The sequence below is a fragment of the Taudactylus pleione genome, unplaced genomic scaffold (genome assembly GCF_031769625.1).
Source record: "Taudactylus pleione unplaced genomic scaffold, aTauple2 ptg002011l, whole genome shotgun sequence".
Taxonomy (NCBI): Eukaryota; Metazoa; Chordata; class Amphibia; order Anura; family Myobatrachidae; genus Taudactylus; species Taudactylus pleione.
Genome location: NW_028286407.1, coordinates 32128 through 57268, shown reverse-complemented (window position 1 = coordinate 57268; position 25141 = coordinate 32128). Strand labels below are relative to the sequence as shown.

The following is a 25141-nucleotide window of genomic DNA, read 5'->3' as shown; positions in this document are numbered from 1 at the left end:
TGTTCTCTCCTGGTGTAACCCAGGCACATATATTACTGTTCTCTCCTGGTGTAACCCAGGCACATATACTACTGTTCTCTCCTGGTGTAACCCAGGCACATATACTACTGTTCTCTCCTGGTGTAACCCAGGCACATACACTACTGTTCTCTCCTGGTGTAACCCAGGCGTTCTCTCCTGGTGTAACCCAGGCATATACACTACTGTTCTCTCCTGGTGTAACCCAGACACATATATTACTGTTCTCTCCTGGTGTAACCCAGGCACATATACTACTGTTCTCTCCTGGTGTAACCCAGGCACATATACTACTGTTCTCTCCTGGTGTAACCCAGGCACATACACTACTGTTCTCTCCTGGTGTAACCCAGGCGTTCTCTCCTGGTGTAACCCAGGCATATACACTACTGTTCTCTCCTGGCGTAACCCATATAAACTACTGTTCTCTCCTGGTGTAACCCAGGCGCATACACTACTGTTCTCTCCTGGTGTAACCCAGACACATATAGTACTGTTCTCTCCTGGTGTAACCCAGGCACATATACTACTGTTCTCTCCTGGTGTAACCCAGGCACATATACTACTGTTCTCTCCTGGTGTAACCCAGGCACATACACTACTGTTCTCTCCTGGTGTAACCCAGGCACATATACTACTGTTCTCTCCTGGTGTAACCCAGGCACATACACTACTGTTCTCTCCTGGTGTAACCCAGGCACATATACTACTGTTCTCTCCTGGTGTAACCCAGGCACATACACTACTGTTCTCTCCTGGTGTAACCCAGGCACATATACTACTGTTCTCTCCTGGTGTAACCCAGGCAGATACACTACTGTTCTCTCCTGGTGTAACCCAGGCACATACACTACTGTTCTCTCCTGGTGTAACCCAGACACATATACTACTGTTCTCTCCTGGTGTAACCCAGGCACATATACTACTGTTCTCTCCTGGTGTAACCCAGGCACATATACTACTGTTCTCTCCTGGTGTAACCCAGGCACATACACTACTGTTCTCTCCTGGTGTAACCCAGGCGTTCTCTCCTGGTGTAACCCAGGCATATACACTACTGTTCTCTCCTGGCGTAACCCATATAAACTACTGTTCTCTCCTGGTGTAACCCAGGCGCATACACTACTGTTCTCTCCTGGTGTAACCCAGACACATATAGTACTGTTCTCTCCTGGTGTAACCCAGGCACATATACTACTGTTCTCTCCTGGTGTAACCCAGGCACATATACTACTGTTCTCTCCTGGTGTAACCCAGGCACATACACTACTGTTCTCTCCTGGTGTAACCCAGGCACATATACTACTGTTCTCTCCTGGTGTAACCCAGGCACATACACTACTGTTCTCTCCTGGTGTAACCCAGGCACATATACTACTGTTCTCTCCTGGTGTAACCCAGGCACATACACTACTGTTCTCTCCTGGTGTAACCCAGGCACATATACTACTGTTCTCTCCTGGTGTAACCCAGGCAGATACACTACTGTTCTCTCCTGGTGTAACCCAGGCGTTCTCTCCTGGTGTAACCCAGGCACATACACTACTGTTCTCTCCTGGTGTAACCCAGACACATATACTACTGTTCTCTCCTGGTGTAACCCAGGCGCATATACTACTGTTCTCTCCTGGTGTAACCCAGGCGCATATACTACTGCTCTCTCTCCTGGTGTAACCCAGGCACATACACTACTGTTCTCTCTCCTGGTGTAACCTGTGATGGTAATGGTGTGTGCAGTAATATGCAGAACATGTGGTCTACGGATACGTCGATACAGTAATAAGCAAGAAAAACACAGAGACGGCTCCTATGTACAAGTACTGTATGTAAACATTTATTGCAGAGTGCGCTGGGCTGTAGCCCAGTTGTATCGTACATTATGGTGTAAACAGCTGGCACTGCCCAACACACCGCCATCTTCTTTATGGGCACAGCTTGGCACTGTGATCAGGGTATCGTGGCCAAGTACGATGTGAGCACCTATAGATGTATACAGTCTATCACTCCTATATTCACGTAAGATTTCAGAAAGCACCAGATATGTTACATGTACAACACTGTAAATATTTACTAATGACTTATCCACGTTATGGGGCGACCGGTGGAGAAGATGTGGGGGGTTACTGGACTCTGCGGTGGGCAGCCAGAGAAGCGGAACGTGGACTCCACCTGTGACCACTCGCTGAGAACATTCCTGATACTATAATATCTGTAGCTGAGGATTTCCTCCCTGATCACTCACCTGTATATAGTGTTATTGCGCTGGAGACGGCTGGAATTACAACCGCGGTAACGTGTCACCAAATAACACATAGTTCTCTCAATGTAAGAAAACCTTTACATATATATGTAATAGAAAATATACCCCCACCCACTCTCTCCCTGTATCTCAGGTGCAGAGCGGAGAGCACAGGGTTCTGCGGGGGGTCTGCAGTCACCGGCTGTGGGTTCATCCGTTATCGGAGTATTGTACAGATAAGAGCAGCTGTAGTGAAGATTAAACTGGGATATGTCCCCGATTGGTAAAGCAGCAGGCGGTGCCCCCTAGAGGCGCTCATGAGAGCAGCAGATGAAATGTGTGTGCGTGGCGCAGCCTTACTTGCGTATGAAGCCGTGCCATGGATGAAGGAACAGGCAGCACCCCCATCCCAGTCCAAAAGGCACTTCTGAAGCACATGCGAACCTGTATTCTGTGTCCTAGTATCTGCGGTTAGGGTTTAGTGCCACCAGCTGCGAGGTCCCAACAACTTTCCATGTGACAGTGCTGGAGCTGCCAGTGTCTCCTCAATGCGGTGCAGTGTAGTCTTAGAGCAATGATTAGGGGGCCCCCTGAGGCCCCCACAGGACACAGGTCTGCTGGAAAGTCCGTTGTTGGGCAGACGCACAGGTGACGCGACAGATGTAGGTTCACCAGAAGGACGAGGTTCTCTGAGGCAATAGATAATAACACTGTAATAAATACTCTATTTCTCCTTTTACAAACATGAATTAGCTTATCCAAGTCCCTTTGCGGAGTAAGCACATGGGGTCCCCGCAGCGTCCATTACACGTGGGACAGCGGGTCCTCAGCAATAAATAAGGCTGTCCTTAGTGAGAGTCCTGCCAGGATACCGCCAGGGACATGAGGAGCAGGAAGGTCCCACCCCACGTACGATCATCCGCTGGTCCTGGAGAAGATCTGTTATCACCTGGCGAAGGGACCTGCGTGACATAAAACGAATGCGATTACCGATAATAACAGGACACTCGGCAGAATCTCTGGCAAATGAACATTGACATATTGTCGCTACGTCACGCCCAGTCACGCAACGTGAGCAGGTCAAAGGTCAGCAATCGATGATAATCAATAACCTCAGCAGTCAGATTATAAAGTCTCCCTGTGCTATTCCGTCACCATTCTCTGATCAGAGGAGATTCCAGGTCAATATATAGATTTAGGAGCTCATTCAGAGTCGGGCGTGAGTGCTGAGCGCTCACAACCGACTCGATGTTGCCCCATAGCGCATGCGCACGACAGAGCCAGCTCCGTCGTGCACATGCGCGAGACCCGGCTAAGGACGGGCGCTTCATCGTTAGGGGTCTCGTAGCAAGCGGGGCGAGCTGTCGATGTTGAGTGACAGCTCGCCCCGTTTGCTGGGCGGGCCGGGGGCGTGCCCGGTCAAACGGAGGCGTTCCAGTCAAAACGCTTGCCGTTTGGGGGCGGCCCCACTGACATCATTGCTGATGTCAGTGGGGAACTTCCTGCTCGAACAGAGCAGGAAGCTCCCCGGGGCTTACGAGTGCCCAGACCCTACCCTAGGGTCTGGTCGTAAGCCCCGATGGTCGCGATGGTCTTGACCACCGCGACCATCACCCATGTCGGTCGTTAGAGCTGTGGGTGTTAACCCACAGCTTACCGATCGACAAGGAGGCGGCCATTCAGGATGCAAGCGGCCGCCCTGATTCAGAGCGACCGCTTCCATCTAACGACCGCCTCTGAATGAGGCCCTTAATCCCTAATATGTGAATTCTGCAAGAGGAAGTTAATCTGGAGGGTTTAGTGATCCTATTGGCTGCTCACAGCTTACTTCCTATTGGCCTCTTTATACGAATACTACAGGTCCCGTAAGATCCTACGGATCTACCTCCAGCTTTGCTATAACTTATCATGGGTAATACTGCCGCACTGTCAGAGTAAAGACTTCATCTGACCTAGAAGAACCTGTGCGTTTCACCCTATAGCTCCAGAATGCAGCGTAATCTAGATCTGAATCCAACATGTTCTCCCTCCTCCCGCCCAGTACTCACAAGTATCACATGTGCTAACTGCTTCCGCTACTGCTGGCGCTCTCTCCCGCTGGCACCGACTGTAGTGCGCCTCGCTCTTCCTCCTCTTCCCAGCCACCAAGGTGCAATCCACGGTATCCCGACCGAGAACCAGACCTATTTCCTGCAGCGGGGAGACCAGAGAAATCAAAGTACAGACTTAGGAGAGGGAGGGGCTCATACTGTGTAGTATATAGAGGAGAGGGATGACCCCATACTGCACAGTATAGAGGAGAGGGAGGACCCCATACTGCATAGTATAGAGGAGAGGGAGGACCCCATACTGAGCACTATAGAGGAGAGGGAGCACCCCATACTGCACAGTATAGAGGAGAGGGAGGACCCCATACTGCGTAGTATATAGAGGAGAGGGAGGACCCCATACTGCATAGTATCGAGGAGAGGGAGGACCCCATACTGAGCACTATAGAGGAGAGGGAGCACCCCGTACTGCGTAGTATAGAGGAGAGGGAGGACCCCATACTGCACAGTATAGAGGAGAGGGAGGACCCCATACTGCGTAGTATAGAGGAGAGGGAGGACCCCATACTGCATAGTATAGAGGAGAGGGAGGACCCCATACTGCATAGTATAGAGGAGAGGAAGGACCCCATACTGCATAGTATAGGGAGAGGGAGGACCCCATACTGCATAGTATAGGGAGAGGGAGGACCCCATACTGCATAGTATAGGGAGAGGGAGGACCCCATACTGCGTAGTATAGAGGACAGGGAAGATCCCATATTGTGGAGTATAGGGGAGAGTGAGAGGCTCTATTGCAGAGTATAGGGAAAAGGGAGAGGCTCATATTGCAGAGTATAGGGAGATGGAGGGGTTATAGTGTGGAGTATAGGGAGATGGAGGGGTTATAGTGTAGAGTATAGGGAGAGAGAGGGGTTATAGTGTGGAGTATAGGGAGATGGAGGGGTTATAGTGTAGAGTATAGGGAGAGGGAGGGGTTATAGTGTGGAGTATAGGGAGATGGAGGGGTTATAGTGTAGAGTATAGGGAGAGGGTGGGGTTATAGTGTGGAGTATAGGGAGAGGGAGGGGTTATAGTGTGGAGTATAGGGAGATGGAGGGGTTATAGTGTAGAGTATAGGGAGAGGGAGGGGTTATAGTGTAGAGTATAGGGAGAGGGAGGGGTTATAGTGTAGAGTATAGGGAGAGGAAGGGTCTTATATTGTAGAGTATAGGGAAGAGGGAGGGGCTCATTGTATGGTATAAGGAAGAGGGAGGGGCATATACTGTGTAGTATAAGGAAGAGGGGGGGGTATATACCGTGTAGTGTAAGGTAGAGGTAGGGGAATATGCCGTGTAGTATAAGGACGAAGGGGGAATATACTGTGTAGTATAAGGAAGAGGGGGGGGTATATAGGGGGGTATATACCGTGTAGTGTAAGGTAGAGGTAGGGGTATACACCGTGTAGTATAAGGAAGAAGGGGGAATATACTGTGTAGTATAAGGAAGAGGGGGTATATACCATGTAGTATAAGGAAAAGGGGGTATATACTGTATAGTATAATGAAGAGGGGGGAATATACTGTGTAGTATAAGGAAGAGGGGGTATATACCATGTAGTATAAGGAAGAGGGGGTATATACCGTGTAGTATAAGGAAGGGGCGGTATATACCGTGTAGCACAATGAACAGGGAGTTATCTAGTCCCGCTGACAGTCCGGGAGACTCCTGTATTTAAAAAGAGTTCTGGGCTCCCAGAATAGTGGGTGGGCCTCCCGCATCTCGTCCACTTCCTATTAATGTGAGCAGGTCGGGGGGCATAATGCCAGGAATGGTGGTTCCCATCAGTAGCCAGTTATATTCCCCCCCCCCCCCAGGCTACTCCCGGACAGGAGAAATGCTCTGTATTTCCCACAGGAGTATTTTGTTGGGTCTATAATAATAGTTCACCTGTGTGAGGTCTCTGATGTGGTGACATGTCTGCAACCTGCCACATCCCTAGAGGGCGCTGTGATGACCCCTGATTCTGGTGCACCTGATAAATGAAAGTACGGATTATAACAGATGTTGTACAGTCAGGGCCAGATGCAGGTTTGGCCTCAAAATTGGCATAATTACAGACTACAGGCGAATTGAGTATTTACACCAATATGCTGAAACAGAGAGCTATGGTAAAACTTACCTTTGTTAACTCTCTTTCTTCGAAGTCCATAGGGTCCACAGGGAGACAATGGTGTATAGGTGGTGGTTAGGCGGACTGGGCACCAAAAGCTAAAGCTTTAAATGTCCCCAGATGCTCCGGTCCTTCCCCCTATACCCCGCCCACAGCCTGAAGGCAATTCAGTTTTGTCAACAAGCCCAAGACAGGAGCAGGATAGAAGAGAACGTAGACTGGGACACTGAGGAATAACACTCTCACACAGCAGAGAAGGAAACTGTAACCAAGAGAAGAAACCCATAGAAGCCAGGTGTGTCAGGGCCGGCGCCCTGTGGACCCTATGGACTTCGAAGAATGAGAGTTAACAAAGGTAAGTCTACCATAACTCTCCTTTTCTTCTTCAGGGTCTATAGGGCTCCACAGGGGAGACAATGGGGATGTCCCAAAGCAGTTGTTCATGGGTAGGGATACTCTTGAGCTGAGAGGAGAATCCGGAACCAAAGGAAGCATCCTGAGAGGAAAATGTATCAAAGGCATAGAACCTAAGAAGGGTTTGGACAGAAGACCATGTGGCAGCATTGCACAGTTGTTCGGCAGACGCGCCACGGCGGGCTGCCCACGAGAGACCAACAGAGCGAGTAGAATAAGCACATACTGTATATGGCACCGGAAGGCCAGCCTGCGTGTAAAACTGTGAGATAGTCATGCAAAGCCATCTGGCCAGAGTCTGTTTGTTAGATGGCCATTCCTTCTTGCGGAATCCATATAGGACAAAGAGGGAATCCGTTTTCCTGATGGAACTAGTACGATCCACGTAGCTCATAAGAGCACGGACCACATCCAGGGAGGCCTCACCTGCCAAGAGGTCTGGGGATTGGAAGGCCGGAACTACAATTTCCTCATTAAGGTGGAAAAAAGAGACCACCTTGGGAAGGAAGCCAGGACAAGTTCAAAGAACAGCCCTGTCCTGATGAAAGATCAGAAATGGAGAGGGACAGGAGAGTCCCCCCAAATCTGACACCCTACGGGCAGACGCGATAGCCAGAAGAAAAATAATCTTTGCAGTGAGCCATTTGACATCTACTGATTCCAGTGGTTCAAACAGAGGCCCCCTGATGTGCGTGGAGAACCACTGACAAACCCCATGTAGCCACTAGAGGGACAAAGGGAGGTTAAATATGGAGGACAACCTGAAGGAAGGTGCGATTCTGCACTGGAACCAGATGGACAGAGCAGAGACACGCACTTTCAGAGAGGCCAGGCGGAGTCTGAAATCCAATCCAGCTTGAACAAAGGCAAGGATTTAAGAAAGCTGAAAAACCAGAGGGTTATAGTTTCTGGTAGCACACCAGCTAAAGTATGTATGCCACACTCGGTGATAGATCTTGGCGGAGGCCGGCTTACGCGCTCTGAGCATGGTCTGGACCACAGATCGAGAAAAACCTTTGTACTTTAGGAGGGATGTATCAAGAGCCATGCCGTCAAAGACAAACGGGTCCGGTCCGGATGTAGACAGATACCCTAAGACAACAGGTCTGGTCGTAGAGGAAGTGGGAAAGGAGCATCTATGGAGAGACTCTGAAGATCAGATGGCATCTGGGCAAAGCCAGAGCTACCAACAGGCCAGTGCCCCCATCAAGCTTGAATTTCCGAAGGACCTGCGGAAGAAGGGAGACTGGAGGAAAGATGTACGCCAGATGGAAGGTCCACATCACTGACAAGACATCTATGAAGGCTGCGTCGGGGTCCCCTGTCCTGGACCCATACACCGGAAGCTTGTGGTTGTGTCGTGAGGCCATAAGGTCCACGTCTGGTAGACCCCATTTGCCCACTAGGAGCTGAAAGACTTCTGGGTGTAGAGACCACTCCCCGGCATGCACGTCGTGATGGTTGAGGAAATCCGTTTCCCAATTGAGAGTCCCCGGGATGAACACTGCGGAGATGGCCGGGAGATGACGTTCAGCCCATGTGAGAATGCGTGCCACTTTTGCCATTGCCGACCAACTGCGAGTGCCTCCCTGGTGATTGAGGTAGGCCACCGTCATGGCGTTGTCGGACCTCTGGAGAGCGTGCTAACATCAAGAGGTCATCCAAATATGGGAGTAGTCTTACCCCCTGATGACGAAGGTGGGACACCATAACTGCCATGATTTTTGTAAAGACCTGCGGAGCTGTAGAAAGCCCAAAAGGCAGTGCTTGAAATTGGAAATGTTGCTGTAGAACAGCAAACAGGAGATATCGCTGATGAGAGGGCGCTATAGGTACATGTAGGTAAGGGTTCTGAATGTCCAGAGACCCCATAAAGTTCCCAGGTTCCATAGCTCGGACAATAGAGAGGAGGGTTTCCATAAAAAACCTGGGCACCCTGATAAACTTGTTCAGAGACTTGAGATTGAGGATAGGCCCATGAGATCCATTGGGCTTCTGAAACAAGAAAAGGGTAGAGTAATGGCCCTTCCCTCGCTGTGACGGCGGGACCGGAATTATTACCCCCAAGTGAAGCAAGGACTGAATGGCCATCTGGAAGAGCATGGCTTTGCTCGGGTCTGATGGAGGGCTTGTGTAAAAGAACTGCTGGGGGGGCTGTCTCAGGAACGAGAGGGCGTACCCGTGAGAGACCACTTCTTGTACTTTTTGAAATAGGATAAATAGAAACCAGGCGTTCTGGCAGCTGAATCTTTTTACCTGGCGAATTCCATGCTTTGCTCATGAGTTCAGAAAGCTGACCAGAGTGAGAAACTTCAGCCAAAACCACTTTCTGTCCCTTAAAGAGGGGCTCTTTTGCCTCATGAATAGGCTCTGCAACTTCTATTTGAAGAATTGATCTGACAGCCCTCACTAGTGCAGGTACAGTCACTTTAGCCTAAAGCTCTTCCTCCCCCGAGGGGGCCTCAGAGAGTGAGAGATCTGCGTCTTCTGCCTCCCCAGACGATACCTCAGAATCTGAGAGCTGTGTGGACTGTGAGGATAGCATTGTACGCTTAGTAGTATTACTGGGTAGGGGTCTCTCACTTTGCAACAGTTGTTGAAAGGCTGTAGAAGTAGCTGCTAGACTCCGCAGTGAGGTAGGGATCATTTATACCCATGGAGGAGTTACTGATATCACCGGGTGTACCTGTTGTGGCAATCCCATAGGGGGATCTACCGCAGGGACTGATAGGCGATCCGCAATCTTTGCCAACACCTGTGAAAAGAAAGCCCAGCGGGGTTCCTGAGCAGGGGCTGAGTGGCTGACTGGCCTGGGGCAGTATAACAATATGCACATAGACCATCTTGAATCAAATCCTCCTGGGTTAATCCTGCTGAACAGGACCTGCAAGAGAGCAGTATAGGAGCAGCAGCCTGTTTGTTACCCTGGCCTGTACTAGACATCGCTGCAAGGACAGTATAACACACAATATGGCACTGAGCAGCGTGCAACACACAGTATGTGACAGCCTTAATACAGGTAGATGTGAAGAACAGTGAACCCCCTACACCTCAGTATTCCAGGGTTATTGTGAAAGAAAGGGAAAGGTATAAGCTGACAGTAATAGGAAAACAGACAGCAGCACTAGCACAAGTCACATACAACGCAGAGTATATAATATAACTTCAATGGGCACTAACATCAACTACACAGACCGCAGTGGCTGGTAGAAATTAGCGCTGTATAACCTGGCACCTAGGAGAGGTATGTGAGGAGACTGGGCCCAGCGTTACCGGAGACCTGATACTGTTACAGAAAATGGCTGCCGTGGGTCTCTGAGGGGGCGGAGGGTGAAGGAGGAGCAGGTCAGAGGCGGCAAGACCGCAGTGGAATGGCGCCTTGAGTTGGGGGAGGGACCAGAGGGAGAGGGCTGACTTCCTCTATGCTAACATCAACCACTGGTTCCCTGGCCTCTTATAACCTGAGCCAGTAAAGTTAGCCCTGGTGGTCTAGTGGAGTCCCGGACGGACCGCTGTCCACATCAGCACCTCTGGTCTGTCTCTGGAGACTAGAGGGAGGACTGCGTATAAGACGCGGGAAGCCTCCTTACCTGACCCCCTGTGTCCCAGCTGCAGTCTGGGGTCCTCCCATGGAGCCATGCTAGCTAGACCCCCGATGTCCTGCCGTAAATACCGAGCCGATAGGTGGAGTCGCGGCACCCCGGAGGGGTGATAGAGCAGCAACACTGGCATCCAGAGGACTGTCTAGCACTGCTTGCTCTGTCAGTAAAAAATAAAAAAAAGAAAACATAAAAGAAAGCTTGGGCTGCTTAAAAGCAGCCCCAATGTTTGAACGATGTGACCGGATGGCCTCAGCCTCCACTCCCGATCACAGGTTGGGATCCAATCCCCACTGGGTCTTGGAGTATCAGGGCAGGGATTCCCTCTTACCGTCAGTGACCGCCTGTCGCTGACTCCACCCATTGCGCAGTGGGCGGGTATATAGCTGCCACCACCAAACTCCTACTGTCAGCATTTGGAGCCGCTTACTGCTGTGTTGACTAGCTGTGGCCACACCTCCTGATTGGTGTCGGCTGATATTCACTGATCCCTCGCAGTGGACCAGGCTCTGGACAGTGGGGAGTGGTCACTCCCCTGTGCCTGAGCCCACCCGCAGAGCTTGGCATGCCCTCGGCTCCGTCCCATCTGCAAGGGACAAAGTTTTCCCTCCAAAACGGACTTCCAGGAATCTGCTAAGGGACCAAGCCAGCCACCTCTGCCTGAACCTGAGCTCCAGAGGTGGGCAAGCAGGGTCCCCGGGCACGGTGTCCTGGCCATGGAAGAGAAGCTATTTTGGAGCTCCCTGAAACAGTTAGCTGGGTGCCTTAGCCAGCTCCCTATGCACCCCCTCATACCACTTCCAGGCATGAGGCTGCATAGGGGAACATTTTATCTCCTCTGGAAGGGGCTGGCGGTTCCAGCAGCCCACGGAGGACTCTGGATCCCCTGTCCATCCAGAGCATCACAGGTAAGTGCACTTTTAACTTTTAAAATACATACAGTACATTTAAAATACATACATGCACATCTTACATACACCACATTAAAATAGATTACACCAAGCCTGTGCCCTGCAACAGGCTTATATACCTAGCGCTCCCGACTCCCAGTAGGTGGCCACTTAGCCCTGCAGTCCGGGACACTTGTCCCAGCTGCAGCGGCTTCCTGCTACCATAGAGAGCTGGGAGCTTTGCTCCCGGTTCTAGGCAGTCGGTTCAGTCGATAACCCCTTCAGTGCCACGGCCGCCATTAGCCACGTGTGGCCAGCTTCCGGCCACAAACAGTGAACCTCCAATGCCTCAGGCTGGGGGTGGGGTATAGAAGGGGGAAGGACTGGAGCATCCTGGGACATGTAAAGCTTTAGCTGTTGGTGCCCAGTCCTAACCACTTCCGACACCCCATTGTCTCCCCTGTGGAGTCCTATGGACCCTGAAGAAGAAATCAGACTATCGGTGTTAATGGCATGTAGACTCAACTTCTATATGTAAATGTAAATAGCATGTAGACACTCACCTCATGCATGTAAATGGCATGTAGACTCATCTCAGCAGACGCAAACTCTGAGGCCAGTAGTGAGGAGCGAGAGATGCTCTGTATCTGGGAGTCAGTCGGAGACATTGCGCTGAGATAGAGAGACAGTGACCGCTTAATGTACACATACTGCGTCATCCAGTATCACAACATCCCTGTAACTGATCAGAGTATGGAGGGACAGGACACTGGGAGAGACACTGACCTCTGCTGCAGGAGTATGGAGGGACAGGACACTGGGAGGGACACTGACCTCTGCTGCAGGAGTATGGAGGGACAGGACACTGGGAGAGACACTGACCTCTGCTGCAGGAGTATGGAGGGACAGGACACTGGGAGAGACACTGACCTCTGCTGCAGTAGTATGGAGGGACAGGACACTGGGAGAGACAATGACCTCTGCTGCAGGAGTATGGAGGGACAGGACACTGGGAGAGACACTGACCTCTGCTGCAGGAGTATGGAGGGACAGGACACTGGGAGAGACACTGACCTCTGCTGCAGGAGTATGGAGGGACAGGACACAGGGAGAGACACTGACCTCTGCTGCAGTAGTATGGAGGGACAGGACACTGGGAGAGACACTGACCTCTGCTGCAGGAGTATGGAGGGACAGGACACTGGGAGAGACAATGACCTCTGCTGCAGGAGTATGGAGGGACGGGACACTGGGAGAGACAATGACCTATGCTGCAGGAGTATGGAGGGACAGGACACTGGGAGAGACACTGACCTCTGCTGCAGGAGTATGGAGGGACAGGACACTGGAAGAGACACTGACCTCTGCTGCAGGAGTATGGAGGGACAGGACACTGGGAGAGATACTGACCTTTGCTGCAGGAGTATGGAAGGACAGGACACTGGGAGAGGCAATGACCCCTGCTGTAGGAGTATGGAGGGACAGGACACAGGGAGAGAGACTGAGCTCTGCTGCAAGAGTATCGAGGGACAGGACACTGGGAGGGACACTGACCTCTGCTGCAGGAGTATGGAGGGACAGGACACAGGGAGAGACACTGACCTCTGCTGCAGGAGTATGGAGGGACAGGACAGTGGGAGAGACACTGACCTCTGCTGCAGTAGTATGGAGGGACAGGACAGTGGGAGAGACACTGACCTCTGCTGCAAGAGTATCGAGGGACAGGACACTGGGAGGGACACTGACCTCTGCTGCAGGAGTATGGAGGGACAGGACAGTGGGAGAGACACTGACCTCTGCTGCAAGAGTATGGAGGGACAGGACACTGGGAGGGACACTGATCTCTGCTGCAGGAGTATGGAGGGACAGGACACAGGGAGAGACACTGACCTCTGCTGCAGGAGTATGGAGGGACAGGACAGTGGGAGAGACACTGACCTCTGCTGCAGTAGTATGGAGGGACAGGACAGTGGGAGAGACACTGACCTCTGCTGCAAGAGTATCGAGGGACAGGACACTGGGAGGGACACTGACCTCTGCTGCAGGAGTATGGAGGGACAGGACAGTGGGAGAGACACTGACCTCTGCTGCAAGAGTATGGAGGGACAGGACACTGGGAAGGACACTGATCTCTGCTGCAGGAGTATGGAGGGACAGGACACAGGGAAAGACACTGACCTCTGCTGCAGGAGTATGGAGGGACAGGACAGTGGGAGAGACACTGACCTCTGCTGCAGTAGTATGGAGGGACAGGACAGTGGGAAAGACACTGACCTCTGCTGCAGGAGTATGGAGGGACAGGACAGTGGGAGAGACACTGACCTCTGCTGCAGTAGTATGGAGGGACAGGACAGTGGGAGAGACACTGACCTCTGCTGCAAGAGTATGGAGGGACAGGACACTGGGAGGGACACTGATCTCTGCTGCAGGAGTATGGAGGGACAGGACACAGGGAAAGACACTGACCTCTGCTGCAGGAGTATGGAGGGACAGGACAGTGGGAGAGACACTGACCTCTGCTGCAGTAGTATGGAGGGACAGGACAGTGGGAGAGACACTGACCTCTGCTGCAAGAGTATCGAGGGACAGGACACTGGGAGGGACACTGACCTCTGCTGCAGGAGTATGGAGGGACAGGACAGTGGGAGAGACACTGACCTCTGCTGCAAGAGTATGGAGGGACAGGACACTGGGAGGGACACTGATCTCTGCTGCAGGAGTATGGAGGGACAGGACACAGGGAAAGACACTGACCTCTGCTGCAGGAGTATGGAGGGACAGGACAGTGGGAGAGACACTGACCTCTGCTGCAGTAGTATGGAGGGACAGGACAGTGGGAAAGACACTGACCTCTGCTGCAGGAGTATGGAGGGACAGGACAGTGGGAGAGACACTGACCTCTGCTGCAGTAGTATGGAGGGACAGGACAGTGGGAGAGACACTGACCTCTGCTGCAAGAGTATCGAGGGACAGGACACTGGGAGGGACACTGACCTCTGCTGCAGGAGTATGGAGGGACAGGACACAGGGAGAGACACTGACCTATGCTGCAGAAGTATGGAGGGACAGGACACAGGGAGGGACACTGACCTCTGCTGCAGGAGTATGGAGGGACAGGACACTGGGAGGGACACTGACCTCTGCTGCAGGAGTATGGAGGGACAGGACACTGGGAGAGACACTGACCTCTGCTGCAGGAGTATGGAGGGACAGGACACAGGGAGAGACACTGACCTATGCTGCAGAAGTATGGAGGGACAGGACACAGGGAGAGACACTGACCTCTGCTGCAGTAGTATGGAGGGACAGGACACTTGGAGAGACACTGACCTCTGCTGCAGGAGTATGGAGGGACAGGACACTGGGAGAGACACTGACCTCTGCTGCAGGAGTATGGAGGGACAGGACACTGGGAGGGACACTGACCTCTGCTGCAGGAGTATGGAGGAACAGAACACTGGGAGAGACACTGACCTCTGCTGCAGGAGTATGGAGGGACAGGACACGGGGAGAGACACTGACCTTTGCTGCAGGAGTATGGATGGACAGGACACAGGGAGAGACACTGACCTCTGCTGCAGGAGTATGGAGGGACAGGACACAGGGAGAGACACTGGCCTATGCTGCAGGAGTATGGAGGGACAGGACACTGGGAGAGACACTGACCTATGCTGCAGGAGTATGGAGGGACAGGACACTGGGAGAGACACTGACTTCTGCTCTAGGAGTATGGAGGGACAGGACACTGGGAGAGACACTGACCTCTGCTGTAGGAGTATTGAGGGACAGGACAGTGGGAGAGACACTGACTTTTGCTGCAGGAGTATGGAGGGACAGGACACTGGGAGAGACACTGAGCTCTGCTGCAGAATTATGGAGGGACAGGACACTGGGAGAGATACTGACCTCTGCTACAGGAGTATGGAGGGACAGGACACTGGGAGAGACACTGACCTCTGCTGCAGTAGTATGGAGGGACAGGACACTGGGAGAGACACTGACCTCTGCTGCAGTAGTATGGAGGGACAGGACACAGGGAGAGACACTGACCTCTGCTGCAGGAGTATGGAGGGACAGGACACTGGGAGGGACACTGACCTCTGCTGCAGGACTGTCCGATCACTGTTGTACATTGAGGTGCTGGATTGGGCCCCCAGTGGGCGGTTGGAGATCTGTGACGCGGAGAGAGACGCTAAGACACTGGCTGCGGCAGATGCTGTAGTAGTGGGTTGTGCAAAGCGCCGGTCCCGCGTGGGTAACCCGCTGGCAGTTAGCACCGGATGTACCAGAACACTGGCCAGCAAATTATCTGGCTAAAGAGTATGAAAGGGAAGAGTTAGCAGCAGTGACCAGAAGAGAAATGACACAGGAGTACATGGCCGGATACTATGCAAGAAAACAGGGAGTAACAGCGGGAGTTACACAGCTCATAAGGGGAGTAACAGCGGGAATGAGAGAGATGATACAGGGGAGTAATAGCGGGAGTGAGAGAGATGATACAGAGGCGTAACAGCGGGAGTGAGAGAGATGATACAGGTGAGTAACAGCGGGAGTGAGAGAGATGATACAGGGGAGTAATAGCGGGAGTGAGAGAGATGATACAGGGGAGTAATAGCGGGAGTGAGAGACATGATACTGGGGAGTAATAGCGGGAGTGAGAGAGATGATATAGGGGAGTAATAGCGGGAGTGAGAGACATGATACTGGGGAGTAATAGCGGGAGTGAGAGAGATGATACAGAGGAGTAACAGCGGGAGTGAGAGACATGATACTGGAGAGTAATAGCGGGAATGAGAGAGATGATACAGAGGAGTAACAGCAGGAGTTACACAGCTCATAAGGGGAGTAACAGCAGGAATGAGAGAGATGATATAGGGGAGTAATAGCGGGAGTGAGAGAGATGATATAGGGGAGTAATAGCGGGAGTGAGAGAGATGATACAGAGGAGTAACAGTGGGAGTTAGAGAGATGATATAGGGGAGTAATAGCGGGAGTGAGATAGATGATACAGAGGAGCAACAGTGGGAGATACAGAGCTCATCAAGGGGAGTAATAGCGGGAGTGAGAGAGATGATACAGGGGAGTAACAGCAGGAGTGAGAGACATGATACTGGGGAGTAACAGCAGGAGTGAGAGACATGATACTGGGGAGTAACAGCGGGAATGAGAGAGATGATACAGGGTAGTAACAGTGGGAATGAGAGAGATGATACAAGGTAGTAACAGTGGGAATGAGAGAGATGATACAGGAGAGCAACAGAGGGAGTACCAGAGCTCATTAAGGGGAGTAACAGTGGGAATGAGAGAGATGATACAGGGGAGTAACAGTGGGAATGAGAGAGAAGATACAGAGGAGTAACAGTGGGAGATACAGAGCTCATCAAGGGGAGTAACAGTGGGAATGAGAGATATGATACAGGGGAGTAACAGCGGAAGTTATAGAACTCATAAAGGGGAGTAACAAAGGGAGTACCAGAGCTCACAAAGGGGAGTAACAGTGGGAATGAGAGAGATGATACAGGGGAGTAACAAAGGGAGTACCAGAGCTCACAAAGGGGAGTAACAGTGGGAATGAGAGAGATGATACAGGGGAGTAACAGGTGGAGTTACAGAGCTCATAAAGGGGAGTAACAAAGGGAGTACCAGAGCTCACAAAGGGGAGTAACAGTGGGAATGAGAGAGATGATACAGGGGAGTAACAGCTGGAGTTACAGAGCTCATAAAGGGGAGTAACAAAGGGAGTACCAGAGCTCACAAAGGGGAGTAACAGTGGGAATGAGAGAGATGATACAGGTGAGTAACAGCGAGAGTTACAGAGCTTCCAAAGAGGAGTAACAGTGGGAATGAGAGAGATGATACAGGGGAGTAACAGCGGGAGTTACAGAGCTTCCAAAGGGGAGTAACAGTGGGAATGAGAGAGATGATACAGGGGAGTAACAGCGGGAGTTACAGAGCTCATAAAGGGGAGTAACAAAGGGAGTACCAGAGCTCACAAAGGGGAGTGACAGTGGGAATGAGAGAGATGATACAGGGGAGTAACAGCGGGAGTTACAGAGCTCATAAAGGGGAGTAACAAAGGGAGTACCAGAGCTCACAAAAGGGAGTAACAGTGGGAATGAGAGAGATGATACAGGGGAGTAACAGCGGGAGTTACAGAGCTCATAAAGGGGAGTAACAAAGGGAGTACCAGAGCTCACAAAGGGGAGTGACAGTGGGAATGAGAGAGATGATACAGGGGAGTAACAGCGGGAGTTACAGAGCTCATAAAGGGGAGTAACAAAGGGAGTACCAGAGCTCACAAAAGGGAGTAACAGTGGGAATGAGAGAGATGATACAGGGGAGTAACAGCGGGAGTTACAGAGCTCATAAAGGGGAGTAACAAAGGGAGTACCAGAGCTCATAAAGGGGAGTAACAGTGGGAATGAGAGAGATGATACAGGTGAGTAACAGCGGGAGTTACAGAGCTCATAAAGGGGAGTAACAAAGGGAGTACCAGAGCTCACAAAGGGGAGTGACAGTGGGAATGAGAGAGATGATACAGGTGAGTAACAGCTGAAGTTACAGAGCTCATATAGGGGAGTGACAGTGGGAATGAGAGAGATGATACAGGGGAGTAACAGTGGGAATGAGAGAGATGATACAGGTGAGTAACAGCGGGAGTTACAGAGCTCATAAAGGGGAGTAACAAAGGGAGTACCAGAGCTCACAAAGGGGAGTGACAGTGGGAATGAGAGAGATGATACAGGTGAGTAACAGCTGAAGTTACAGAGCTCATATAGGGGAGTGACAGTGGGAATGAGAGAGATGATACAGGGGAGTAACAGTGGGAATGAGAGAGATGATACAGGTGAGTAACAGCGGGAGTTACAGAGCTCATATAGGGGAGTAACTGTGGGAATGAGAGAGATGATACAGGTGAGAAACAGTGAGAGTTACTGAGCTTCCAAAGGGGAGTAACAGTGGGAATGAGAGAGATGATACAGGGGAGTAACAGTGGGAGTTACAGAGCTCATATAGGGGAGTAACAGTGGGAATGAGAGAGATGATACAGAGGAGTAACAGCGGGAGTGAGATAGATGATACAGGGGAGTAACAGCGGGAGTGAGATAGATGATACAGGGGAGTAACAGCAGGAGTGAGAGAGATGATACAGGGGAGTAACAGCGGGAGAGAAATGATACAGGGGAGTAATAGCAGGAGTGAGAGAGATGATATAGGGGAGTAACAGCGGGAGGGAGAGAGATGATATAGAGGAGTAACAGCGGGAGGGAGAGAGATGATATAGAGGAGTAACAGCGGGAGTGAGAGAGATGATATAGGGGAGTAACAGCGGGAGTGAGAGAGATGATATAGGGGAGTAACAGTGGGAGTGAGAGAGATGATATAGGGGAGTAACAGCGGGAGTGAGAGAGATGATATAGGGGAGTAACAGCGGGAGTGAGAGAGATGATATAGGGGAGTAACAGCGGGAGTGAGAGAGATGATATAGGGGAGTAATAGCGGGAGTGAGAGAGATGATATAGGGGAGTAACTGCGGGAGTGAGAGAGATGATATAGGGGAGTAACAGCGGGAATGAGAGAGATGATACTGGGGAGTAACAGCGGGAGTGAGAGAGATGATATAGGGGAGTAACAGCGGGAGTGAGAGAGATGATATAGGGGAGTAATAGCGGGAGTGAGAGAGATGATATAGGGGAGTAACTGCGGGAGTGAGAGAGATGATATAGGGGAGTAATAGCGGGAGTGAGAGAGATGATATAGGGGAGTAACAGCGGGAGTGAGAGAGATGATATAGGAGAGTAATAGCGGGAGATAGACAGCTGATATCAGGGGTAAAGTGGATGTAGTGGGCAGAAGAATACTGACCGCAGTTCCAGACTCATTAGACAGGATAGAGCTACAAATCGGAGCGTCACAGAGAATTTGCTGGGCTGGGGGAGCATTTGCTGCGTCCTGCTGGACCTTCTCCTTCACATGACCTATGAAGACCGAGCTCTCCAGTGGGGGCTGCCAATGCGGATTTGTGATTGCAAAATGCATGAGAGACAGCTCCGTCTTTCCATTCTCCGCCTGCTGGTACACCGAAGCATGGGTCTGCCCCTCCGACATCCACTGTGGACAAGACAGAGGGTCTCATGGTGACAACATGGAGGGGCCTACATGTATGTAGAGAGGATTAACCATCTCTGTGGACAATCTTAGTATGTTTACCAGTGTCAGAACATGGCAATGCTGAGCCCCATAGCAAAATGTGGGCGAGGTGCCGTTAAAGGCGGGTTATTAGAGCATGGGCCACCGGAGGGTGGACAAGCATTGCTTTGCTCCCCTCACCTCCAGCATTGGGCATAGTTCCGCCCTTGTTATGGATCATGCATCTACCCCACACCTAGAGCCGTTCTGCCCCTACCTGAGGGTTTCCATGTTTTCGGATGTCCATTTGAGCAAATGAGCAGATATCTCCGACTCCCACAACTTCCACTGAAAAGTTTCGGAAGAAATCGATGATCTCCAAGGATTTGTGACGCAGAGAGAAGATCAGGATGAACGGAGTAATGATCGGGCTGAGAAGCTCCTCCAGGATAAAGACCTACCATGAATAAGGGTCGAAAATTATAAAATGGTAAACACCCTAATCCGTAAAACACAACCCGACACCCCCACCATACAATACAACACTTCCCAACATAACCGCCATCCACTACATCACACCCCAACCCCCCGCCATCCAAAACAACACATCCCAACACAACCGTCATCCAATCCAATACACCCCGATACCCATTACACCCGCCATCCTATACAACACAACCTGACACCCCCGCCAAACAAAACAACCGCTATCCAATACAATACATCCCGACACCCCCACCATACAATACAACCCATCCCGACACAACCGCCATCCAATACAACACATCCCGACACAACGGCCATTCGATACAACACATCCCCACACCCCCACCATACCACACATGCTGATACACAATACACTCGCCATCTAATACAACACATCCCGACACCCCCGCCATCCAAAATAACACATCCCGACACAACCGCCATCCAATACAACACATCACGACACCCCCACCATACAATACAACCGCCATCCAATACAATACATCGCAACACCCCCACCATACAATACAACACATGCTGATACCCAATACACCCGCCATCCAATACAACACACCCAGACACCCCCGCCATCCAATCCAATACACCCCGATACCCATTACACCCGCCATCCAATACAACACAACCTGACACCCCCGCCATCCAATACAACCGCCATCCAATACAACACATCACGACACCCCCACCATACAATTCAACACATGCTGATACCCAATACACCCGCAATCCAATACAACACACCCCGACACCCCCGCCATCCAATCCAATACACCCCGATACCCATTACACTCGCCATCCAACACAACACAACCTGACACCACCGCCATCCAATACAACATATCCCGACAACCCCACCATACAATACAACACATCCCGACACAACCGCCATCCAACACAAAACATCCCGACACCACCTCCATACAATACAACCCGACACAACCTCCATCCAATACAACACATCCCGACACAACCGCCATCCAATACAACACATCACGCCACCGCCACCATACCATAAAACACATCCCGACACAACCGCCATTCAATACAACACATCCCGACACCCCCGCTATCCAATAAAATACACCCGGATACCCCCACCATACAATACAACATACCCCGATACCCCGCCATCCAACAAAACACACTCCGACAACCAATAACAAACTCCTACCATACAGTACAACACATGCCAATACACCCGCCATCCAATACAACACACCGTGACACCCCCACCATACAATACAACACACCCCGACACAACCGCCATCCAATACAACACATCCCGACACAACCGCCATCCAATATAACAAATCCCAACACCGCCACCATACAAAACAACACATCCTGACACAACCGCCATCCAATACAACACATCCCGAAACAACCGCCATCCAAAATAACGCATCCGGACACTACTACCATCCAATAGAACACATCCCGACGCAACCGCCATCCAAAACAACACATCCCGACACAACCGCCATCCAATCCAATACACCCCGATACCCATTACACTCGCCATCCAACACAACACATCCCGACACAACCGCCATCCAATACAACACATCCCGACAACCCCACTATACAATACAACACATCCCGACACAACCGCCATCCAATACAAAACATCCCGACACCACCACCATACAATACAACCCGACACAACCTCCATCCAATACAACTCATCCCGACACAACCACCATCCAATACAACTCATCACGCCACCGCCACCATACCATAAAACACATCCCGACACAACCGCCATTCAATACAACACATCCCGACACTACTGCCATCCAATACAACACATCCCGCCACCGCCACCATACAACACATCCCAACACAACCGCCATCATATACAACACATCCCGCCACCATCCAATACAACACATCCCGTCACAACCGCCATCCAAAACAACACATCCCGACACCGCCACCATACAAAACAACACATCCCGACACAATCGCCATCATATACAACACATCCCGCCACCATACAAAACAACACATCCCGACACAACCGCCATCCAATACAATTCATTTCGACAACCAAAGCATATACCCTGACACACAATACACCCGCAGCCCATCACACTACTCCATAGCATATACCCAAACACACAATACACCCGCAGCCCATCACACTATTCTATAGCATATACCCCGAGACAAAGTACACCCGCAGCCCATCGTACTACTCCATAGCATATACCCCGACACACAATACACCCGCAGCCCATCCCAACACTCCATAGCATATACCCTGACACAGAATACCCCCGCAGCCCATCACACTACTCCATAGCATATACACCGACACACAATACACCCACAGCCCATCACAGTACTCCATAGCATATACCCCGATACACAATACACCCGCAGCCTATTAAACTACTCCATAGCATATACCCTGACACACAATACACCAGCAGCCCATCACACTACTCCATAGCATATACCCCAACACACAATACACCCGCAGCCTATCACACTACTCCATAGCATATACCCCGACACACAATACACCCGCAGCCTATCACACTACTCCATAGCATATACCCCGATACACAATACACCCGCAGCTCATCACACTACTCCATAGCATATACCCCAACACACAATACACCCGCAGCCTATCACACTACTCCATAGCATATACCCCGACACACAATACACCCGCAGCCTATCACACTACTCCATAGCATATACCCCGACACACACTACACCCGCAGCCCATCACACTACTCCATAGCATATACCCCGACACACAATACACCCGCAGCTCATCACACTACTCCATAGCATATACCCCGACACACAATACACCCAGAGCCCATCGCACTACTCCATAGAATATACCCCGACACACAATACACCCGCAGCCTATCACACTACTCCATAGCATATACCCTGACACACAATACACCCGCAGCCCATCGTACTACTCCATAGCATATACCCCGACACACAATACACCCGCAGCCCATTGTACTACTCCATAGCATATACCCCGACACACAATACACCCGCAGCTCATCACACTACTCCATAGCATATACCCCGATACACAATACACCTGCAGCTCATCACACTACTCCATAGCATATACCCCGACACACAATACACCCGCAGCCCATCGCACTACTCCATAGCATATACCCCGACACACAATACACCAGCAGCCTATCACACTACTCCATAGCATATACCCTGACACACAATACACCCGCAGCCCATCGTACTACTCCATAGCATATACCCCGGCACACAATACACCCGCAGCCCATCGTACTACTCCACAGCATATACCCAAACACACAATACACCCGCAGCCTATTACACTACTCCATAGCATATACCCCGACACACAATACACCCACAGCCCATCACACTACTCCATAGCATATACCCCGACACACAATACACCCGCAGCTCATCACACTACTCCATAGCATATACCCCGATACACAATACACCCGCAGCTCATCACACTACTCCATAGCATATACCCCGATACACAATACACCCGCAGCTCATCACACTACTCCATAGCATATACCCCGACACACAATACACCCGCAGCCTATCACACTACTCCATAGCATATACCCTGACACACAATACACCCGCAGCCCATCGTACTACTCCATAGCATATACCCCGACACACAATACACCCGCAGCCTATCACACTACTCCATAGCATATACCCTGACACACAATACACCCGCAGCCCATCGCACTACTCCATAGCATATACCCCGACACACAATACACCCGCAGCCCATCGCACTACTCCATAGCATATACCCCGACACACAATACACCCGCAGCCTATCACACTACTCCATAGCATATACCCTGACACACAATACACCCGCAGCCCATCGTACTACTCCATAGCATATACCCCGACACACAATACACCCGCAGCCCATCGTACTACTCCACAGCATATACCCAAACACACAATACACCCGCAGCCTATTACACTACTCCATAGCATATACCCCGACACACAATACACCCACAGCCCATCACACTACTCCATAGCATATACCCCGACACACAATACCCCCACAGCTCATCACACTACTCCATAGCATATACCCAGACACACAATACACCTGCAGCCCATGACACTACTCCATAGCATATATCCAGACACACAATACACCCGCAGCCCATCACACTACTCCATAGCATATACCCAGACACACAATACACCCGCAGCCCATGACACTACTCCATTGCATATACCCAGACACACAATACACCCGCAGCCCATCACACTACTCCATAGCATATACCCAAACACACAATACACCCGCAGCCCATCACACTATTCTATAGCATATACCCCGAGACAAAGTACACCCGCAGCCCATCGTACTACTCCATAGCATATACCCCGACACACAATACACCCGCAGCCCATCCCAACACTCCATAGCATATACCCTGACACAGAATACCCCCGCAGCCCATCACACTACTCCATAGCATATACACCGACACACAATACACCCACAGCCCATCACAGTACTCCATAGCATATACCCCGATACACAATACACCCGCAGCCTATTACACTACTCCATAGCATATACCCCGACACACAATACACCAGCAGCCCATCACACTACTCCATAGCATATACCCAGACACACAATACAACCGCAGCCCATCACACTACTCCATAGCATATACCCAGACACACAATACACCCGCAGCCTATTACACTACTCCATAGCATATACCCTGACACACAATACACCCACAGCCCATCACACTACTCCATAGCATATACCCAGACACACAATACACCCGCAGCCCATCGTACTACTCCATAGCATATACCCAGACACACAATACACCCGCAGCCCATACAAACTACTCCATAGCATATACCCAGACACACAATACACCCGCAGCTCATCACACTACTCCATAGCATATACCCCAACACACAATACACCCACAGCCCATCGCACTACTCCATAGCATATACCCCGATACACACTACACCCACAGCCCATCACACTACTCCATAGCATATACCCTGACACACAATACACCCACAGCCCATCGTACCACTCCAGAGCATATACACAGACACACAATACACCCGCAGCTCATCACACT

The 25141-nt window shown here is 51.0% G+C and overlaps 1 protein-coding gene across 1 annotated transcript in view; it reads right to left on the bottom strand.

Moving 5' to 3' along the window:
• Positions 1-1825: 1825 nt before the first annotated feature.
• The window catches only part of LOC148435722 (autophagy-related protein 9A-like), a 47744-nt gene continuing 24428 nt past the window's right edge, over positions 1826-25141 (bottom strand). The window contains exons 6-12 of the mRNA XM_088465583.1: positions 19768-19947; positions 19227-19472; positions 15459-15673; positions 11924-12032; positions 6235-6319; positions 4306-4447; positions 1826-3219 (exon numbers count right to left, since the gene is read on the bottom strand). Coding sequence (XP_088321709.1) covers positions 4320-4447; positions 6235-6319; positions 11924-12032; positions 15459-15673; positions 19227-19472; positions 19768-19947 — 963 coding nt within the window. The 3' untranslated portion in view covers positions 1826-3219; positions 4306-4319. The remainder of the gene's footprint in view (positions 3220-4305; positions 4448-6234; positions 6320-11923; positions 12033-15458; positions 15674-19226; positions 19473-19767; positions 19948-25141) is intronic.